At 30.8% G+C, this 23,569-nt stretch overlaps 1 protein-coding gene across 1 annotated transcript; it reads right to left on the minus strand.

Moving 5' to 3' along the window:
* Positions 1-18,193: 18,193 nt before the first annotated feature.
* On the minus strand, positions 18,194-20,958 carry LOC126740551 (POU domain protein CF1A). Its single transcript, XM_050446636.1, has one exon. The coding sequence runs from the start codon at positions 20,832-20,834 to the stop codon at positions 19,560-19,562; it is 1,275 nt and encodes a 424-aa protein (XP_050302593.1). The 5' UTR covers positions 20,835-20,958; the 3' UTR covers positions 18,194-19,559.
* Positions 20,959-23,569: the final 2,611 nt, after the last annotated feature.

The following is a 23,569-nucleotide window of genomic DNA, read 5'->3' on the forward strand; positions in this document are numbered from 1 at the left end:
TTTAGAAATTTTGGAAATGATTTGAAGCAAATTAAAAATCACATACAATTTTCTTGGAAATATAAGAAAAACCTGGAAAAGTCAATGGGCTAACTTAATTCCAAGTCTCTACATTTGGTGTAAAGGTGTTACCGTATCTCATATTTCCCTTAATAAAATGAAGAGTTTCCTTGCAGTATATTGACTATTCTCAAAGGAAATCCTAACTGGAGCTAATATTTGTAACCTTGAATAAAATCCTAAGAGGCAATTTGGGAAACTCAGAGTTCACTTTTGAAAAACGATTAATTAATTAATGATCTCTACATTGGTGCTGCTGGTGTAAAGAGCTTAAGCTAGTCTTATCTTTTTCTAAAGAAGAATTTCCCTTTTGTATGGAACATAAATGGTTTTTATTGCTTTACTCAAAAATCCTGCATCCTAGGAACAAGAAATAAATTAGGGCTTATTCTGGACACAGAATGCGCTGCTACAGTTGGAACTCTGTACAAATTAACACGAATCTCTTCATTTATTATTTTGTGGCTCTAAAAAGAGCCGTTTAAATGAAAACTGTGTAACAAAAATCTGCAATTCGAGATGTCTTAATTTCAAGTTCATTATTGATTTCCTGGCCTACAATAACGTTACAAATTTTAAAAAATACCATTTTTTTCCTTATTGATGTTCATCATTCTCCATTAATGTTATTTTTATTTGTGTCATATTAACTTTTGAATTTATTCAATATCTTCAGGATCTATCGAAGAAGCTTTAAACAATAAACTTAAATGTGCTAAATTTCACATAAATTCCGCTCTAAATACAGAGTGTTCGGCACAACCGACAAAATTTTTTGGCTATTTTAGGAGTCATTTGACAGCTTTTTACCCTAATACCTTGGGTCCTAAATGTTAAAAGTTATGAAGATATGAATTTTTTAATGTTTTTTTCTCAAATTACTTCGTCGCCTTTAAACTCATATAACTTTTATATTAGTGATAATAAAATTACGATTTTAAATTTTTTAACGATTTAAAATTAAGTTCTTACCTTCTGACAGATTACCTATTATTTGAACGAAATATTATGTTTTATTATCAATGTTTAGCAAACTGTTAAAAAGGCCATTAATTAACGAATTGACTAAAATGAAATGAAGCTCCTAATTCTTGCCACTTTTTCTAAATGAAATTTTGATTTTTTTTTAAACAATTATTGACTTTTTCATAAAAACCTCGTATGTCCCTTTAGGACAATCAGTCAAAACAAAAGCTATTAAATGTTTAAATATCTTAGATTAGGGAATATTATTTTTCAAAAATCGTAATAGTATTGTCACTTATAAAAAAGTTATATCGTTTTAAATGCGACATTTTAAGTAACTTAAGTAAAAAACATTAAAAAATTCATATCTTCGTAACAGTAACTTTTAGGACCCAAGGTATTAGGGTAAAAAGCTTTCAAATGACCCCAAGAATATGCCAAAACATCCCTGTATAGAGAGCGGAATTTGTGTGAAAAAACACTCTCAAGTTTTAGTGTTTAAAGCTTCTTCGATAGATCCTGAAGATATTGAATAAATTCAAAAGTTAATATGACACAAATAAAAATAACATTAGTGGAGAATCGTAAACACCAAAAAGAAAAAAATGATATTTTTTTAAATTTTTAGGCCAGGAAAATCGTCGTTAATATTTAATAACACAGTTTGTTTATTTAAATTTGATATATTTAAATATATGTATATTGAAAAATATTTAACACAAAAATAGTGCAATTATATATGGATTTTATGGACGAAAAACGGTGATTTTTTAAAAGATTTCTTACTAGGTAAATGTTTGGAGTGGGTAGGGGGGTAAGGGTTGTGTTGATGTAAAACAATGTTTTTGCAGGAAATATATATTTATTATTTAATTTAATGACACTATTTATTTAAATTTGATATAATTTTATATACAAATATTTGGTATAAAAACAGCATAATAGGATTGGATAATATGGATGAGAAACAGCGATTTTTCAGAAGAATTTCATCAAATATTTGAGGTATAGTAGTCGACTTTAAATACTAAATATGTAAATTATGTGCAAATTTTTTTAAATGTGGCCGAAATAGTGGGCCGAAATTTTTTTTTTGTAAAATATCAACCCCTGGTGTCAAAAACATTGCGTTGTAGCAAAACATAATTTTTAAGCACAAAAATAGTCCCAATAAATATTTTTCTTCACTGCCACAAAGTCCCTCTGTTTTTTTAATATAAAAAGTCGTGGTGGCAGTGGAAAAAAATTGAAAATTATATTTTTTTAGAAGCAGATCTTCATATTTTTTTATTATATAATTTTTAGAGCATCAGGGTTATAACTTTTCTTTACCTGAAAAAAAAATTACATTATTACCCATCATTATTACATATAATATTACTATGAATAGTTAAGTAAATATTCCTAAAACAAGGTGACATTTTTATTTTAGTGCTTTGCCGACTGTCGAGTAGGAAGTAGTGGCTGCGAAAATGGCTAAAACAAGAAATTCGTCGCGGTGTCCAATTTTTGGTGATCCTAGTGAATTTAATGACTCGCAGTTACCAACATACAAAGATGTTATCAAGTGTTTTTTGTGGGTTCGTTTCGATTTGGAAAAAAATGGTGTCAATAAGAATCGACTTGTTCCGGAAGCCTTGGAAATTGTGGCTCAGAAAGTAAAAAGCATTTGGATCAAGGCTTTAATTCCAATCATAAGCCACCAAACGATTATTTTCTTATTGAGAAAATATCAAGAAAAACGAAGACAAATTCTTAAACCATTTAAGAAAAGACAAAATGTTCCCAGTTACAAATCTCAACTGGAATCAATTTTATGCAACAGTGAAACCTTGTTTGACATAGCGACTTGTAAATGTAAAGGTAAAGATGCTGAAACCATTTCATGTAATTGCCCAAAAAAATACAAGGTAAACTTTTATTCCTTATTAGTTTAACAAACTTTGTTTAAAAATTTATTACCCATTTTTTAGATACCTCGACTGGAAAAAGCATTTTTTCTAGACCAGAGAACTTGCCGCAAAATGAAGATTGGTTCCCTTTATTTAGTTGAGTCCCAGAAACTTTTGCAAAAGGAGAAAAAACCTTTCACAGTGGCTACGTCACATACTTCAGAACCAACTAGTGTAATAGTCAATAAAAAAGATTTATCGTCTTCTGAATTACTGACAGATGTGTGTGATAAATCTGACAGTGAAGATTTTTCCAACTCCAATTTGTATGCAAGCTCTTTCAGTGCGAGGTATTTAATTTCCCACTTAGCACATCAAATTTGCCTAGTACTTCAGAACGCAATTTGAAGGAAATACCGAGATAAGCTGAAACACTAGACCGGTATTCGGTTTCCGACCGAGCAGGAGCAGCAATTTCCTCAGCGGTGCTCCTAGATTTTGGTGTTATAGGTCCACAAAGGAAAACAAATGTCATCTATAAGAACAAAATAAGAAGAGCAAGAGAAAAGAAAAGAACTGAAGTTCAGGACGGTTCTATTCCATTATTTTTACGTGGTCTTTACTTTGATGAAGACTTTAGTGTTCCAGGAAAATGCAAGGAAAACTGTGGTGGAAGAGCATATCACAGTGATAGAAGAACCTGGTGCTAAGTATCTGGGTCACATTTGTCCTAAGTCTGGCACTGCTGTGAATATAGTAAATAAAATCTTGGAGTTTTTACAAAAATGTAATTTGGACCTCAACAGATTAGAGGTCGTTGGCAGTGATGGTACTGTCACAAACACAGGGCGTAAGGGAGGCATTATAGTGTTAATGGAGAATAAAATTGGAAAAAAAATTGGCCCCTGCAGTGGTTTGTCTGTCAGCTACACGCCAATGAGTTGCCCCTAAGACATCTATTTGAAAAACTGGATGGCAATACCAGTGAACCACGTGCGTTTTCCGTGCCTCTTGGAAAACAACTGCAAATATGCGATACGCTTCCTGTAACTTTATTTTTAAAAATAGAATCATCAGTTGAAGGGTGGAAAAGCTAGAGAGCCTAAGTGCCAAAAATTTTAGTATTAACATTTTTGCAAAAAACAGACCTATTTACTGGGATGGATCCATATAACCATTGAAAGCGCCAGTAAACACGCATGACATAAACGTAGGACCTATCTCCAGAAAGGCAGGTCGAGCTTGTGGGCCTAAGTGCCAACAGCGGCGCCTGTCACATTGTTCCTTATTATTTATTTGTCAGTTTACCTTCTGCTTCGAACGTGTTTGCGTTAAATTTTTATTGCCATGGAAGAAAACGTGCAAATGGAGGTTAAAATAAATAAGAAAAATGACAGGAATAAAAGAAGAGTCAGTGGAAAGGAATATCAAACTAAAAGTGGCAGATTGCGGCCTGCAAAATCATTGCCAGCGGAAATGGTAAGTTTATGGTTATGTCGAATTGCTTCCAATAATAATTTAACGCGGAAATATCAATAACGTTTCACGACCAGCATGTTGCTTGGTTAAAAACCACGCCTCTTAACTTTATAGGTAGGTACAACATGGTGTAGATGCTTTTGGTATAAAATGATTGAGCATTTTTGTTTATAAGAGAGTAATTCGCACAAAAACTTTTTAGTTAACTTTAAATGGCTTAATTTTATTGACCAAATTACCAATTCTTTGTATTAGGTACCTACCTAGTTTTGACATCAGTATTGTTTTTGTTGATTTAAATGATCTTAAAATAATTGATTAATACATTTCATTGGATACTTAAGGTTGTTTTTTTGTAGGTAACTTGTAAATGCAAGTACAGTTGCCGCGTGCTTTCCTTTGAACAAAAGTTAAAGCTTCACCAAGATTTCTATTCACTTGATGAAAAAAACCAAGGAACCTACCTAATGGGAATCATACAAATAGCCGAAATTCAAAGAAGGCGTCATGGCCACTATGACACGCCAGCTGCGAGTCGAAGGCAATGTTCAGTTTATTACCAGATTCCAGATAAAGCAGGAAAATTACTTCACGTATGTAAAAAAACATTTTGTAACACATTCGCTTTGTCCGACAAGAGAGTACACAATCTTGTTTTAAGAAAGCAAAATGGGGAATACATCTTTAAAGAAAAAAGGGGAGTAAAAAACCTAAAGTTTACTGAAAGGGATGAGTTATCTGTTATAAATCATATAAACTCAATTCCGGCAGAGGAGAGTCATTATGGAAGAAGTCAGTCTTCTAAAAAGTACCTTAGTCCGGATCTTAACATCAACCGGCTTTTTCAAGCATTCAAAGATAAATATCCAAATTCCGTGGTTACATACAAATATTATAGTCGAATATTTAAGACAAAGTTCCCCAATCTGTCGTTTCATCGACCAAGGACCGACACATGCAAGACGTGCGATTTTTTGGCATGTTCTATTAATTTGAATAACTCCCAAAGTTCTGAGGCCAAAACGAAATTAGCTTTGCATCATAGCAAATACAAAGCTGCTCTTGCAGATATGCATAATGATGTTTCTAATTCAACCTTGCCATCTAGTCAGTTTACTGTCATTTCTATAGACTTGCAACAGGTTATGTTCGTTCCAACATTAACCCATAGTGACATGTTTTATAAAAGACAGCTTTCGTGTTATAACTTGGCAGTACACATTAGCAATATTAATAAGGCCTACATGTGTATGTGGCATGAGGCCACAGCTTCCAGAGGTGGTGACGAAATTGCCTCCTGTCTTCTTACAGTACTCAACGAACCTAATACTTTCTGCTACAAGGAACGGTTAATCATCTGGTCAGATAACTGTACTGGCCAGAATAAAAATCGCATGATGCTGTTTTTGCTAATTTGGCTTGTAGCTCATGGCCAATTTAAAGAAATTACTCACAAATTTCTTATCAGTGGACACAGCTTTCTCAGCTGTGATCGAGATTTCGCTGTAATAGAGAAAAGAAAATGAAATTCAAAAGCTTTTATCCCCTCAGAATTACACGATATTGTAAAAACGGCGAGATACCATAACCCATTTGAAGTCATAGATATGGATTCAGTCGGGCACTTTTTTGAAATTCAGCAAACAACTGATACACTTGTAAATACCAAAAATATGAACATTTCTAAAGCCACAGGAATTAGAATTTCTGACAGTCTTTTACGGGAAGGATATATTGAAATGAAAACGTCAAATGGCACATGCGAAAACTGGTATAAAATTAAAATATTTAAAAAAGGAAAGACATTTCAACACTTAAAAGAAGCAACATTCCTGGAAAAACCTAAAGGAGTAGTAATAAACCAAGATAAAAGGAAAAATTTATTGGAGATGGTACCGTATCTTGGTAAAGAAGAATATAAGGAATTCTACAGATGTCTTCCAAACTAGTTTAATTTGTTCATTTATTTTAAGTTTTGGTTCTTTTCTTTGTATTAATACAGAATGTTACTTTTTAACTAAAATTTTCGAGAAATAAAGTTTTTTAGTTTTGTTCACAATCCGTTGTTTAAAATACCCAATAATAATAACACGGTACTTAGGCCCTCCAATTTAAAACCTTCTCAGCACGTCAAAGCTAGGCGACCTAAGTACCACAAATTAAAACACGCTCTCCTGTAAAATTATGTTTTTGGCACTTAGGCTCTCTAGCTTTCCCACCCTTCAGTTGACGAATTCCGGAGCGACGATCTTAGCACAGATCAAAAATATCTGTACGATATTTGTCAAGCAGTTAAAAGCGGTGTTTGTTCAGAACAACTGTCTAGGAGGCAGCCTGGGGAAATGGTTCATTCTCGCTGGCTTACCACTGCTTCCCGTATTCTTCGTTTATATGTAGCAACTCAAAATCCTTCAGAAAATTTATAAATACTAAGCCATTTTGTAATGAAAGTCCATGTGGTTTTGCATTAAGGCTCAACCGTCATGCATTTATGGTGCAAGACATTTATTCAAAACCATAAGACTCTGCGACTATTTACAACCAGAATTAAAAAATTTAGCGTATAAAATCATTCAAAGAAATGGATACTTTGTAAGCCCAGAAAATATTATTTTGTCTATGTTATTTGACGAACGTAAATACATAAGACAACCAGGATTCCAAAGAATTTTGAAGAGTAGGCAGTTAAATTACAAAAATCAGTGACATTTTATAGTACCAAAATTTATTTTTGACGCTAAGGAGTATTTTGAAATTATCGACTGCCAAAAAGTTTTATGGACAGAGCCTCCTGTAACTATAAAACTATCAAAGGACCAACTAGAAGAAGTTGTTCAGAATCCTGAAACCAGTCTTTTGGCATACGTAACAGCATACCCTTGTTATACGCAAGCAGTTGAGAGGGGTGTCAAAATAGTAACAGAAGCTTCGGCTTCTGTCTGTGGAAGTGAAAAAAGAGACGGGTATATACGAAACAGGCTGAAGTCAAGGGAAAATATGCCCAAATATGAATCAAAAAAAGACTTTTGTTTAAACTGATGCGTTTTTTTTCTTAAAAGAGTTACGCTTTGTTTTTTTTTACTTGTAGTTTCATTTACAAATAAAAAATATATTTTTTTAAATATTTTATTAGGTGTTTTTTATTTTCGTTTTCTTTTTATGCGTTTAAATCAAAGTAAGCTTTATCCGAAAATATTTTTATTCAAAATCTCTCAGACAATAAGAAATATAATTTTTCTTTAAAAATTTTAATTTTTTTATCGCTCTGTGGCAGTGAGTAAAAAAATTAAATTATTAATCATCCAAAATCCTATGAAGTTAGTTACCTTATCAAATTCTGTTTTTGGCTAAGGAGACCGTAATTAATAAAGAAAAACAAATTTAGCATATTATATTAAATAATTAGTTTTTTTTGTAAAAATTACATACAATATGGCTCTATGGCATTGAAAAAAAATGAATCATGAAGAAAAACACTATAAAGTAAGTCATCGTATGATACATCTTTTCCGGGGTCAGGACATCCAATTTAGAAAACAAAAAAAAATCACATTACTCAACCCTAAATTTCATATTGGCTGATAATTATACCAAAACCAAAAATTTACAAAAAAATCGTTGAATAAATATATATTTAACGATAATAATATATGATGTGTGGCTTGGAAAATTATGCACTAATTAATTTCAATTATTGTACAAAAACCTTAATCCCATATATAAATGGAATAAAATCTGTGCCCCACATAACCAAAACATCAGAATCATTTTACACAGGTGTTGACTATTCGACCCCTACCTCGGATCTATTTATTCTGTAATTACTTGCGAACAAAAAAAGCCTCACAGCTGGCCTTTTGTTAAAAAAGAATCACGGCTACCGCATACGTATGGCCGTATGTATGACCAGTGGCTGCGATTATTTTTCATCCAGTTTTGATGGATCGTATCGAAAGTTAACACTATCGGTAAGTATACTTTAATATGTAAATATCCGCAGCGCAAGGTCTTATAATTAAACGTGAAGGAAAAAAATCTGTCGCCGAGGAGACCCGTTAGATAACTTGAAACCTGCTGAAAGCACCAAACCACTTCAAGTCATGGTCATTTTCCTTATTTCTTATTAGACATTTTAAGTTAAGACAAATAGCGTTAAATGTGTGGGAGCGAGAGAGGGGTCCGAAACCAGTATCGGACGACTCGTTTTAATCGGAGTTTGGTCTATAAATTTTCGAGAAAACCGTAAGAGAATTTGTTTAAAAGGAATCCGACGTCGTATGGTATCCTGTTCGGAAAAAAAAACAGGTTTTTCGTTAAGTTTAGAGATTGTTATATTCTACAGGTGTCGTGCCTATCGATTGACCATTTTTTTCTCAATGAATTGAATATCTAAGAAGCTTTAAAGATTAAACTTGACATCTACATACTTGGCTTATCCTAGGCTTAGATTACTAAAAAATATGCCTGGAGTATCCATTTAAATTATGCATTTTTATAAAATCTGTTTAATCGAATTGCTGTTTAATAATTAAGCCTAAAATGGCAACCAAAAGAACCTCAAACTGTTTCAGTAATAGTTATTGAATGATAAGACACGCGGTTGGGGTTATGATAATAATAAAAACGTTTAATTGATTAATATTCCCGGTTGAGGTGAGTTGAATTAAAATATTTGATAAAAATGATGATTAAAAGACTAATATCTAATTAAATTCGTACGTGCTTGCGGGTTAAGAATTCCAGTTAGTCATCATCGTAACCATATTGTTATATACAGGAAGGTTATTTAAAAAAAAATATTTTTTTGAGAAAACTATAGATTTTTTTATCACCTATAATTTTCTTAAAAAGCATTTTTTTCTCAGGCAATTATTTTTTGCTAGAAAAATGTTTTTCATTAACACGACCCTTAACCCCCCCCCCACCCGCCCCACATAACTTACCAGTAAGATATGGTTTTTAAAAATCATTGTTTTTCAAAATAATACGCACGAATAACAGCTAGTTTTCTCGTTAATATCTAATTTAATAACACATTTTGTTTATTTAATTTCGATATAAATTATATATAATTATAATATTAATTAATATTAAACAGAAAAACAGTGCTATTAGATTGGAAATTATGGCAAAAAACGGTGATTTTCCAAAAGAATTTCTTACTGGGCAAATGTTTGGGGTGGGAAGAGGGGTAAGGGTTGTGTTTCTGAAAAACAATGTTTTTGCAGAAAATATAGATATTTAATATTTATTTTACACTCGGTTTATTTAAATTTAATACAATTTTATATCTAAATATTTAGTATAAAAACAGGGTTATTAGATTGGATAATATGGACGAATATATCAAATATTTAGTAATCGAGTTTAAAAACTAGATATCTCGTGTCAAGTTTTTTAAATGCCAAAATTTTCTCCTATTTTCTATAGTTTAATAAATATATATTTAACGATAATAATAAATGAATTGTTGCTTGAGATGTTGCAAAACCTAAATTACTTTCACTTACCTGAATTATCCGTTTATAAGTTTAAAAATATAGGAATAAGTAAAATTGTGCATAATTTAAATAAGTATCATAGACATATATTTATTAAAGAAAATAACTTATTAATTTAATGCCGAAATTAAATACCAATTTTTCACTTATAGTCCTTAACACACAAAAGTCCTCTAATGCTAGGCAAAAATTACTTTTAATCACTGCTCTTAGAAAAATGTATGGATATATCATAAAAACATCTTACCTAACTTCAAAAAGTTTAGAAGAAATTAAAGTCAAAATAAACTGAGCATAATTTAAATGGATATGATGCACGGTTATTTTAATGCATTGAATTAATGAATAGCGGCTTGAATTACTTGGAAGGTATCGAAAATAATTTCCAATACAAAGGTTTACTGTTGTTGTAGCAGAGAAAAAAATTATAGTAAGTACATGATAAATACAGTGGCATAGAAAAACTGACAAATGTTGTCACCTCCTTAGACGATCTGAAAAACTACTTAAACTGTATGGGAAATATCAAATAAGGCTATTTCATTGCATATTAAATGAAATAATATTCTTCGATATCTTAAAAGAACTAGCAAATGACGTCAACTGCCTGGACGATATAAAAAATGCATGGGAAAAAGGAATTCACTTGCCTGAACAAAATCTTTTGTTGCTAGTATAGAGGTTAAAATGTCTAATTACTAACAAATGACGTCAACTGCCTAAAACGTATACAGGGTGCCCCATAACTCAGCGATTACATAGCAACAACATATTCTTCGCTCAAAAATATTGCAATTTGACTAAATTTTAGTCCGAAAACCGGTAATAACCAAATTATAAGGTGTTAAAGTTTGACGTGAATTTTCAGTATTTTTTAAAAAGGCTGTAAAAAAATGTCTACGTTTTTTGTATCTAATATATATGAATTTTTCATAAAAATCTTAAAATTATCATCAATATTATGTAAGAAAGGTATGCCTTTGACGAGTCGCTCAGAGCAACAGTTTTTGAGATAACAGAATTTTTCAATGCTTCAATTCATTAATAGTATAGAAATAAGTAGTCCAGCATAGTCAGATGATTTGTAAAAACATGATATTATGATTTAATTTTTAAATATTTGTTGAATGAATTATTACTAAATTAAGAAATGCCATAAATTGCTTGGAAAATATAGAGGGATTTGCTGAAAAATGAGAAATATGTAAAATTTATTCAGCTGCTTGGTAGAGTTATGCAGACACAACCAATAAATTTCTTTGAATTTAATTATATTTAATCTTAGGGCTAATCAGTATAATATATCTTGTTTATCAGAAATCCTAATATCTTACTCATTTATCATTTTTTTTGAACTACACAAATAGTGCATAACTTAAATGGGTGTTACACTCATATTCCTTTGCAAAAATGCAAATAAATTATCCGGATTTAAACATTTCTTTATATGTTATACTGTTGATTAGTCATGTTATGGAAAAATATTTTAATTGAATTGAAAGTGTTTATGTTTACCTTAGTTTATATGAAACATTGGAAACGAATAAGTGTTTAAAAGAATTCATGTTTTGGACTTTAGAATCTATCTTAGACTTAAGAATCATAGACAAACCTTATGAAATTAGCTTTAGGGATAAACTGCGTATAAAAGACCAATTTTAATGAGTTTCAAGCCTTAATAGAGAAGTGAGAAGCCATAGAGGCTATAAAAAGCGAATTCAATGTATATTAAACCTCATAATTCTATGAATAAAACTTACCAAAAGGGCTTAAGAATACTATATACTTATCTACCTTTATATTTTATGTACTATCAGATAGGCTTTCGACAATGTTCAATAACAAATTCACAATTAAATAGTAGAAGTGCCTCAATTAATTTAGAGCATTCGAGCACTCAATGCATCACTTTTCATGCCTAATATCAACAAAATCTTAGTATGAATATTCACACTCGTATTATGGTTAATAGGACATGCATTAATTTAAAAACATCATCCACTTTTTCGACACCTATGCTAGAAAGAATTCCTATATCTCCTTCTCCCTTTTGACCCGACAAAACCAAGATTTAAAAAAAAAAAGAACAAAATACGGCAGACTAGGATTCTACAGGATCCATCTCTCAAGGACAGTCACCTTTGGTCTCAGGTAAAAATCCGCCTTTAAAAATAAAGCGGGCTTGACATCGGTCGAGATTCTTTTTCTTTAACTTCTTATGTTGGGTGTTAAGGATGGATATATGTGTTGTGTAACATTTTGTCGAGGAGATTTTGGAAAAATTGAGACGAAAAATCGACTTATAAAATCAGAATCGATACGGGGAGAGGGGTATACCCGAAAAATGAAAAATCCCAAACTTTGGAGGTCGATATCTTGGCTGCTATGTCTATTATCGGAATAATTTCAACAGATTTGACTTAGTTTTGTTCTTCTGAATCTAATGGGACCCTTCGCAAAGTCGCAACTCTCATATTAGCCGAGATATCGCATTCTTGTAGCCCATTTTTTGGCTCAAAAACGAGGTCTTTTATTGACTTTTTCCAAATTCAAAGTGCTCTCATTCCCTTAGTTCTGCTCGAATATCGTTATAACTAAAAAAACTTAAAATTCAGGAAAGCAGAATAACTGAATAAATTTAAAAACAGGGTTGACGTAATCGTTGATGTTTTCCAGATAGCTAAAATCATTTTTATTTACTATTCCAGGCAACTGAAGTCATTTCCTGTCACTTTTAGTCAATTAAAGACATTTTCTGCTCCAGTCATTTGCACTAATTTTTCCATCAGCCTAAGAATAACCATTTATTTCTGCTAGACAAAATATGACTTCAAATGCCTGAAATAAATTGAAAAATTGTCATGAAAAATAATTTTGAAGGCCTGACAAAAATGGCATAATATATTAGGAAGATCCAAAAAATTAACCTAAAGGCAAAAAAATCATGGAAAACTGTTTACCATAAAAAATTACCTTAAAAATAAGAAAAACTCCAAAATACTTTTCTTATTGCTGCAATACTGCAATTATTAAGCTGCCCAGAAAAATAAAAATTGTATCTTAAAGAAATTAGTGTAGAACTATACATAATTTAATATTAAATAATTTTCTTAATAAACCAGCTATAATGTAAACATGTAATAATAACCAAAGAAAAAATGTATAAAGCACTATTTAAAAAAAGGATGTTAATTGCCTGAAAGCAAAGTTCGTTAGAAATATTATGAAAAAATAGAATTTGTTAATTTCCTACAAGAAAATTAAAGACATTAGAGGACTTTAAATGCCTGGAATATTTGTATTTTATTCCTAAGAGCCATAAGATTTTTTAATTTTCTTGAAAATATAAAAAACGCGTCAAATGCTTGATAAGTTGAAAACTTGTCCTAAATGATATGAAAAATGAAATGACTTTTTTTGTAAATTCATTGGATATATAAAAAAACCTAGAAAAAAGATCAAATGCTTGGAATAAGCTTATTTGAAATTTTATATTAAAAATTATGTCCAGAAAATATAATATATGTTTTTATAGAAACTGGCTGAAAAATTAAAAAATTAATTGATGCCTATGGAAAATGAGAAAATGACCTTAAATATATGGAATATTATATAAAACTGATTGGAATTAAAAAAATTGGACGATTTCAAAGTGTTGGAACACCTAAAAAATTACTCTAAAACCCTGGAAAAGATATTCCAAATCCCTCAAAAATAACGGCAGATATTAAGAAAAATTTTATAAAGTTATTTAATTTTTTCAGACAATTAAAATAAATTTTTATTCACTATTCCAGGCAATTGAAGACATTTTTTGCTTGTTCCATGCAATTTCACTCATTTTTCTATTAGCATGAAAATGAAAATTTAACCCATAAATCTGGAAAACGTTTTATTCCCGCTAGACAAAATATGCCTGTAAATATATTGAAAAATTGTCAAGAAAAATAAAATTTCGAATAAAAAATGGCATTATACACCTGGCAAGCTTTTAATTTTTAAAAGATAATATAGGACGTCAAATGCCTGGAATACATTTAAAAATTGTCATGAAAAAAGATTTTAAAGGCTAGGAAAGCATAAAAACTTGAAACATCTGGACATCATGAAGATCTATTTTAAATCATTAAAAATCATTGAAAGGTGACTCTAAAAATATTGAGGACATCAAAAGTTATTTTTAATCCCTGCAAGGCAATATAGGGTGTCAAGTGCCTGGAATAAATTGAAAAATTTTCGTGAAAAATTATTGTCGAGGTCTGGAAGAAAGGAAATCATAGAAAGTATCAAACATAAAAAAATTATTCTATTGCTGCAATATAGTAAAGGACGTCAAACTCCCGAAGGAATATTTTGTTTAACCTCATTTTGCTACGTGGAAATAATAAAAATACCATTTTAGCTGCCTACAAAAATAAAAAGTGTATCTTAAGGCAATTAGTGCAGAACTATATAATAAAATAATAAAGAATTTTCCATTTTCGTAAAAAACTATTTATTTAGCATAGAAGCTACATGTAATAACAAAAGAAAAAATATATAAAGCACTATTTAAAAAAAAGGATGTTAATTGCCTAAAAGCAAAATTCGTTAGAAATATTATAAAAAAATTGAATTTGTTAATTTCCTACAAGAAAATTAAAGAGTTTAGAGGACTTTAAATGCCTGGAATATTTGTATTTTATTCCTAAGGGTCATAAGATTTTTTTAATTTTCTTGAAAACATAAAAAACACGTCAAATGCTTGAATGATATGAAAAATGAAATGACTTTTCTTTGTAAATTCATTGGATATATATAAAAAAACCTAAAAAAAAGATCAAATGCTTGGAATAAGATAAAAACTTATTTGAAATTTCATATTAAAAATTATGTATAGGAAACATAACATAGGTTTTTAAAAACTGCCTGAAATATTAAAAAATTAATTAATGTCTCTGGAAAATGAAAAAATTACTCTAAATATATGGAATATTATATAAAACTGATTGCAATAAAAAAAATGGGCGATTTCAATGTGTTGGAACACCTAAAAAATTACTCTAAAACCCTGGAAAAGATATTCCAAATCCCTCGAAAATAACCGCAGATATTAGGAAAAATTGATTAATAAAAATTAATTAAATCAACGATTGTTAATTTTTTTCAGACAATTAAAATAAATTTTTATTCACTATTCCAAGCAATTGAAGACTGTTTTGCTTGTTCCATGCAATTTGACGCATTTTCCTATTAGCATGAACATGAACATATAACCCATAAATCTGGAAAACGTTTTATTCCTGCTAGACAAAATATGCCTGAAATATATTGAAAAATTGCCAAGAAAAATCAAATTTCTAATAAAAAATGGCATCATATATTTGGAAGATACAAAAAAGTAAGTTAAAGGCATGGAAATCCTGGAAAACTTCTTATTTTTACAAGATAATATAGGACGTCAAATGCCTGAAATAAATAAAAAAAATGTCATGAAAAATGATTTTAAAGACTAAGAAAGCATAAAAAATTACATGAAACACCTAGACATCATAAAGACCTGTTTCAAGTCATTGAAAAACATTAAAAGATGACCCTAAAAATATGGAGGACATCAAAAGTTATATTTAATACCTGCAAGGCAATATAGGGTATCAAGTGCCTGGAATAAATTGAAAAATTTTCGTAAAAAATTATTGTCGAGGTCTGGAAATCATAGAAAGTATTTAAAAATATGAAAATCTCCAAAAAACTTTTCTTATACTTGTAAGACAGTAAAGGACGTCGAATGCCCGAAGGAATATTTTTTTTAATCCTGGAAAATACAAAAAATACGTCAAATGCTTAAAATAAATTGAAAAATTACTTTAAATGACATAAAAAATAGAAATATTTTAAGTATAAAATCTAAAAAAAAATTATTAGTAATTCTTGGAAAATTTAAAAAATTAAAGATTATCTTAGACGGCTAAAAAATATTGAAAATTATGTCATGTGTCCAAAAAAACATAACATATAATTTAAAATAAGTTACTTTAAATTCTTTAAAAATTTAAATGCCTGTAATATAATGAATAATTGATTCAAATGACTAAAAGAAATTAAAAAATTGGATGATTTCCAAGTGTTAAAACACGTTTTAAAAGGTCATTTAAAAATTATTTCTAGTATACTAAAATTGCACAAAAATATTCCTGGAAAAAATCAAATATTTCACTGGAAATAGACTTGGAAATCGTAAATAATCAGGTGTCAGCTGCAAAAAAAATTTGGACTAGAAGCTATAATTTATTTGTGGCGCATGTATAGCATAATATTTAATTGCTCGTTATTTATCAATTATTTAATATTTAAGAGTAATGAAGTATCAATCAGTTTATTCTAAAAAATGACAAGATTTATTGATAAATTGTCGCTATATTTAGATATAAACTAAGTCGGTTTAAGAAACAGGCAAATTTAACAAGAAAATTCCTCAGATTTGCTTATATCAGGAAACCATATTTAAATAAATATAAATCCATATTTAACATAATAGTAGAAGAAACTACAGATTTTTCCTGAGGTAACTCTTATGTTGTTTTCTTGCATTATATGAATCTAGATTTTTTAATGACAATTTTGGATCAAACTGTTTATTTATTTATTTATTAGTTACTTCAGAATTACTCACATAAGATGAAAGATAAAATTATCCTTAATACGTATAGGGGCTAAATGGTGTAAAAAGCACTTAATTGTTCACTGTTAAATTATAAAAAATAAATTTAATATTTAAAACTTATGCATTATTTTCTGCATGAATTTTCTCCTAGAAATAAGCCTGTTATAAAAAGGGCTATTTTCCTTAATTTGACCCTGTAATTTTCTAACTTTAATTCAATGGGTATAATCAAGAAATTATCATGAAACTTAAATGAGTTTGATTTTACAAAATCAATTTTTTCGAAACATTAAATGTATGGTTTATTTTCATCGCCCATCAAAAATAATAATATTAATAATAATAATAATAATAAGACAAAATCAACTAAACATATTATAAAAATAAAGATTTGATTATTTAAAGAGTAATTTTATAACAATGCTATATATATTAATTAAAGACTTCATATCAAATAAAAAACGCCTAGGACATAAATAATTATTGTTTCTAATAACTGAAGAAGGTAAAAAATTACCCTAAAAATGTGGAAACCATCAAAAGTTAATTTTTAATTCTTCAAGACAATATAGGACTCAAGACAATATCAACTGCCTGGAAGAAATTTTTAAATTGTCATTAAAACTAATTTTGAACGTCTGAAAAGCAAAAAAAAATTATATCAAAAGTCTGGAAAGCATAAAAACTGGTTTAAAATACAAAAAATTGCCCTGAAAGAATGAAGAGCACCAACAAATATTTTTATTCTTGCAAGAAAATAAAAAACGATAAATGCCTGGGATAATATTTTTTTGTAATTTTCAAAGTATATAAGACATATTTTCAATTTCCCGTAAGACCTAAAAAATATGTAAAATGCCTGCAATAAAATGAAAAATTATTTTAACGCCTAAAGGACATAAAAAAATTATTTAAACTCCCTGGAAAATACTAAAATATAATGGATAAAAACTTGGATAATTGCCAAGTCTTGGAACACGTAAAAAATAATTCTAAAGCTCTAAAAAAAATTAATTCTGGTATAGAAAAATTGCAAAAAAATATAATTCCTGAAAAAAAAACGCATTATTTAAAAATCTTAATTTTTTGTAAAAATAGATTAAGAAGTATTTAAAAAGCAAGCAAAGGTTTTTTTTTTTAATTTTCATTAAGAAATTACGGCTATATTTAGACCCAAAATAAGAAACAGGTAGATTTTAACAAACATTTTAGTCCCTTTAAATCCATATTAACCATACTAGTAGAAAAATTAGCAGACTTTTCCTAAGGCACTTCTTATGCACGATATGTCTTAATCTAGATTTTTTATTGAGAATTCTGGAACAAACTGATCAAAGTTCAATCAACACGTAGTTCTCTACTGACATAAATGTATTTATATAAAGAAAATCAGCTTTTAAAATATATAGTACGAAGGATACAGTTCACACACTGTTTCCTCTAAAGCAACCTGCTGAAACACTATTTTTCAACATTTAATTATTCACAGCAAATTTGCTTCTCTTAAAAAATAGGTTTCATATTTAAATCTTATGCACTAATTCTATATGATTTTTCTCTGATGACACTATTAGCGACACAGACGAACTATATTTTTTAATTTGATCCTGATTGATTGATATTTGGGTAATCAAGAAATTAAAATGCATAAATAGTGTATGCAACAGCTCTTGATTTATTTCATCAACTGTATAAAATTCATAAAAATCAAAATTTTCGTAAAATTAAACTTATGGTGTATGTTCGTCGCCCACCAAAAATAATATTAATAATAATAATAATAATAATAATAAAACAAAATCAACAAAACATGTTATAAAAATAAAGATTTGATTACTTAAAATGTCAGTTTTAAACAATCTTATATAAATTAATAAGTGACTTATTAAATAATCAGATCTTTTTACATTTTTTTTTTGACATTTAACATATAGAATATGCGGTTTATCCAAGTAACATAATAAATCCCTGCTAAATATTAGCAAACCCTTTGGAAAAACCCGATCTATTACAGACAATATAAATAAAAGTTTCTCAAGAGGACAGTGCATTCACTTGACACTATTCAAAAAAAATAACAATTGAAAAACAATTAGTTTCTTAAAATATTTTTTTTTTAAATATATGTACGACAATTTATTTATATAGATTTCTGGTGTTGGACGCCCTGTGTTCCGTTATGGTTGGAAAGATTAACCCAGAAAATTCTAAAAAAAAAGATGTTGGTCATACATATAAAAGTTATGCATTCGAAATTTAATTTTCCACCTATTATCTTGCATCAAAAAATTACCGTTATAAATATTGCACTATTGCAAAAATCCACTTTTAAAATGACGAATAAAGAAACATTAAAAGATCTCCAACAATACCGGAACACAACGGATCCACCTAGCCAAGTATATAAACTTACGAATTAAATTGTTTCCTTTGACGTTATCAATAATAACATGCCGGCCCTTTTATTTAAATTTATCATTTTAAAATACAAATCACGGTAGCGTCATTTGTTTTGGCGACGTAAGGGAAACGTTGTAAGCTCACGTTATAACAGTTATATCATCCGCTAAGGAGTCTAAATAAGAGTCTTATTTGAATTTAAAATAGCCCCTTATCGTTTTGTTTTCTGCATTTTTAATTTAATTAATAACTGTGTATGACCCTCAAAGAATCAGATGCTATTTTAAATTCAGCTAAAGCATCCCAATCAATGTTTGTTCATTAAGATCAACGACTTACCCGAAAACGAATTTGTCCTTAGCACGGAGTACTACTGCTATAAATCACTTCTAACAAACACTTAAGCCGCCAGAACTCACTATAAGAGACTTTAGTGAAGACGTTCAACATTATTACTATACAACTATATACAAAAATCGTCCAATTTGCTACACTTGTCTCTATGTTACAGTCATTATATACACCAATATACAGTTTTATACAGATATCCACTGAAGGCCCTGAGCACTAGCCGTTCTCGTTCGGATGGTGCATCAGCGAAGCCCAGTGGAATGGATGCTAATGGGCCGCTAACTGGTGTCCCCCCATCCCCTGGGGGCTCAACATGGGGGGACTGTGACTGTGCGAGTGCTGACCCATCGGTGATCCGTGCATATCCGGATGGTGTCCGTATCCGGGGTGCATATGACCCGGGGGCATACCCTCCATCATTTCACCACCCAGAGTGTTCGGGGGTGTCATCCGCTTCTCTTTTTGCCGTCGGTTACAGAACCACACTCGCACCACCTCTTTTTCCAGCTGTAGACTGTCTGCCAGACTGGTGATCTCTTGGGCGGAGGGTTTCGGTTGTTTATGGAAGTGCTGCTCCAGGGCTCCCTTGACGGTAACTTCTATGCTGGTGCGCTTTTTCCTTTTACGCCCCTGAGCGGCTATTTTATCTATGGAGGTCGGCGAGCCGGTGGTGGAGTCCGCCTCCTCGAGCCACTTTTGCAACAGAGGCTTCAATTTGCACATGTTCTTAAAGCTCAACTGTAGCGCCTCGAATCTGCATATCGTCGTCTGAGAGAACACGTTTCCATATAAGGTCCCTAAAGCTAATCCAACGTCTGCTTGCGTAAATCCCAACTTTATCCTCCTCTGCTTAAACTGTTTGGCGAAAGCCTCCAAGTCGTCACTTGTAGGCGTCTCGTCCTCGCCCCCGCTGACTTCCCTGTCAGGATGTTGCGGATGATGAGGACTTTGCATATCCCTGTGTAAAGTGTGGTGCAATTGAGGCCCAGCTTGGTGATGAGCCAACATCCCATTCATAACGCTATGATATTGGTGCAAAGGTGATCCGGCACCGCCTTGGTGATAATGGGCCGAGGCCACCGGTCCAGGCCATCCGTGGGGCGATCCCATACTTTGTTGCTGCTGCTGTCTCTGATGATGCTGCATCATTTCCTGACTCAGGGGTTTCACATCTTGATGGTGCGGATGATGGTGCATCCCGGCCATACTGGCCGCCCACGGATCAGTTCCTGGTTGTAAACTAACCCACGGATTGGCGGCCGATAGCGACATAGCGGCGTGTCCACCGGGACTCGGTGAACTCGCTATGTGATGGTTATGATGGTGGTGTTGTGGCAAATACTTCATTTCGCTGGCGTCAGCGGCAGAGCGTGGCGAAGCCGAGGTCCAACCGCGATCCACTATATTCATCGCTTCAATGTCCGAAACTACACTGCTTACTGGTATGTACGTGGTTGCGGCCATGCCCGTCAGGGGCCTCGGTGATCCCAATGAGTCCTCACTTTCGAACGCGTTTGTTCGTTTCAAATCGAACACACTCATTTACAACAATTATGATTGCGTCCTCGCCTCGATAGTTACACATAAATATTAAATAGTTTTGTCACTATCACTCACGTACGTACGTCCACCACGCTCGACTAAAACGCATCTACTACTGGCGGTAGTGGTGCCTACGGTCTTGCCTGGCCGTCGAGCGTTCACGTGACCCCCACCAGTGAGTTTTCGGGATGCGCGAGGCATTATGGGCGTGATGACGTCACGCTTTGGTGAGTGTTGATTGGTGAGTGTGGTGAGGAGGTGGGGTTTGAGTTTCCCCCCTACGAGGGGAAGTGTTTACAGGCAAGTGGACGCGGTAGCTAGGCAACGAAGCGTGCTGGCCTCACATACAGCGACGGTGTGCGACGGATGAGGATATCCTCTATAGAAATCGACTTTAGAACAAAAAAATCGAGTTTAATAGATAAATAGATGAAATTTGTCCGGGGTTCCACTAAATCGTTAGGAAAGCTTGATTTTATATTCCTAAAGGTGAGAGAATGACCTGAGAAATTTTCTACAGGCTGTCAAAAATGATCTAAGAAATTTCCTAATTTTTTGGTTCTTTGGAATAAAAAAAAACGTAACTTCCTTAAATGTTGCCCAAATTTGCTTGAAGTTTCACTAAATTCATGTTCTTAAACCCTTGGTACTAAAAAATATATAATTTAGTTAAAAGTTGTCCAAATATGCCCTAAGGTCCACTAAATCATTAGAAAAACTTAATTATATGTTCCCAATGGTATTTTAGGTTGATATTTTAATTGAGAAATTTTTTACATGCTGTCAAAAATGATGGAAAAATTTTCCTATTTTTTTTTGGACCTTTGGTATAAAAAAAAACGTAACTTCCTTAAATGTTGTCCAATTTTGCTTGAAGTTTCACTTAATTATTGGGAAAACTTCATTTTCTATTATAAAATATATTTTCAATTATTGTTTAATTAAAAAAAAAATTTAACAAGCTGTCAAAGATGATGGTAGACATTTTTTTTATTTTCTTGAACCCTCAGTACTAAAAAGTATATAACTTCGTTAAAAGTTGCCCAAATATGCCCAAAGGTCCACTAAATCATTAGAAAAACTTAATTATATGTTTCCAATGGTATTTTAGGTTGATATTTTAATTGAGAAATTTTTTATATGCTGTCAAAAATTATGGAAAAATTTTCCTATTTTTTTTGGACCTTTGGTATTAAAAAAAAGTAACTTCCTTAAATGTTGTCCAAATTTGCTTGAAGTTTCACTTAATTATTGGGAAAACTTCACTTTCTATTATAAAATATATTTTAAGTTATTGTATAATTAAAAAAAAATTTACAGGCTGTCAAAAATGATTCAATTTTGAAAATTTCCAAGTCCAAGAAAATTGAAAAAAATGTTCAATTTTCTTGGACACTCAGCACCAAAAAATTCATAACTCCGTTAAAAGTTGCCTAAATTTGCCCAATGTTCCACTTAATCGTTAGGAAAACTTCATTTTCTATTTTTAGTGGTATTCTAAGTTGATATATTAGTTTCATAATTTTTCACAGACTGTTGAAAATGATGGAAAAATTTTCCTATTTTTTTTGGACACTCAGTATCAAAAAAATTTATAACTCCGTTAAAAAATGTCTAAATTTGCCCAAAAAGTCTGTCAAAGATGATGGTAGACATTTTTTTAATTTTCTTGAACCCTCAGTACTAAAAAATATATTACTTCGTTAAAAGTTGTCCAAATATGCCCTAAGGTCCACTAAGTCATTAGAAAAACTTAATTATATGTTCCCAATGGTATTTTAGGTTAATATTTTAATTGCAAAATTTTTTACATGCTGTCAAAAATGATGGAAAAATTTTCCTATTTTTTTTGGACGTTCGATTTAAGAAAGTCCGTAACTTCCTTGAATGTTGTTCAAAATTACTTGTTCCACTAAATCATTCGAAAAATTTCGTTTTTTGCTTTAAATTATATTTCAAGTCAATGTCTTAATTAAAAAAAAATTTACAGGCTGTCAAAAAAAATAGAAAAAATTTTTCGATTTTCTTGGACACTCGGCACCAAAAAATTCATAACTCCCTTAAAAGTTGTCCACATTTACCCGATGTTCCACTTAATCGTTAGGAAAACTTCATTTTATATATTTAGTGGTATTCTAAGTTGATATATTAGTTTCATAATTTTTCACAGACTGTGGAAAATGACGAAAAAAATTTCCTATTTTTTTTGGACACTCAGTACTAAAAAATTCATAACTCGGTTAAAAAATTACTAAATTTGTCCAAAGTTCCACTAAATCTTTAGGAAAGCTTAATTTTATTATTTTTTTTATTCCTAAAGATGAAAAAATGACCTGAGAAATTTTCTACAGGCTGTCAAAAATGATGGAAGAATTTTCCTAATTTTTTGGATCTTTGGTATGAAAAAAAAACGTAATTTCCTTAAATGTTGTCCAAATTTGCTTGAAGTTTCACTTAATTATTGGGAAAACTTCATTTTCTATTATAAAATATATTTTAAGTTATTGTTTAATTAAAAAAAAATTTAACAAGCTGTCAAAGATAATGGTAGAATTTTTTTTTATTTTCTTGAACCCTCAGTACTAAAAAATATATAACTTCGTTAAAAGTTGTCCAAATATGCCCAAAGGTCCACTAAATCATTAGAAAAACTTAATTATATGTTTCCAATGGTATTTTAGGTTGATATTTTAATTGCAAAATTTTTTACATGCTGTCCAATATGATTTTTCTAT

The sequence above is a fragment of the Anthonomus grandis genome, chromosome 9, assembly GCF_022605725.1.
Source record: "Anthonomus grandis grandis chromosome 9, icAntGran1.3, whole genome shotgun sequence".
In the NCBI taxonomy this organism is placed as follows: Eukaryota; Metazoa; Arthropoda; class Insecta; order Coleoptera; family Curculionidae; genus Anthonomus; species Anthonomus grandis.

Excerpts from the sequence above, each read along its gene's own strand:
- LOC126740551 (XM_050446636.1), bottom strand. The coding sequence starts at position 20,834 with ATGAGTGTGTTCGATTTGAAACGAACAAACGCGTTCGAAAGTGAGGAC.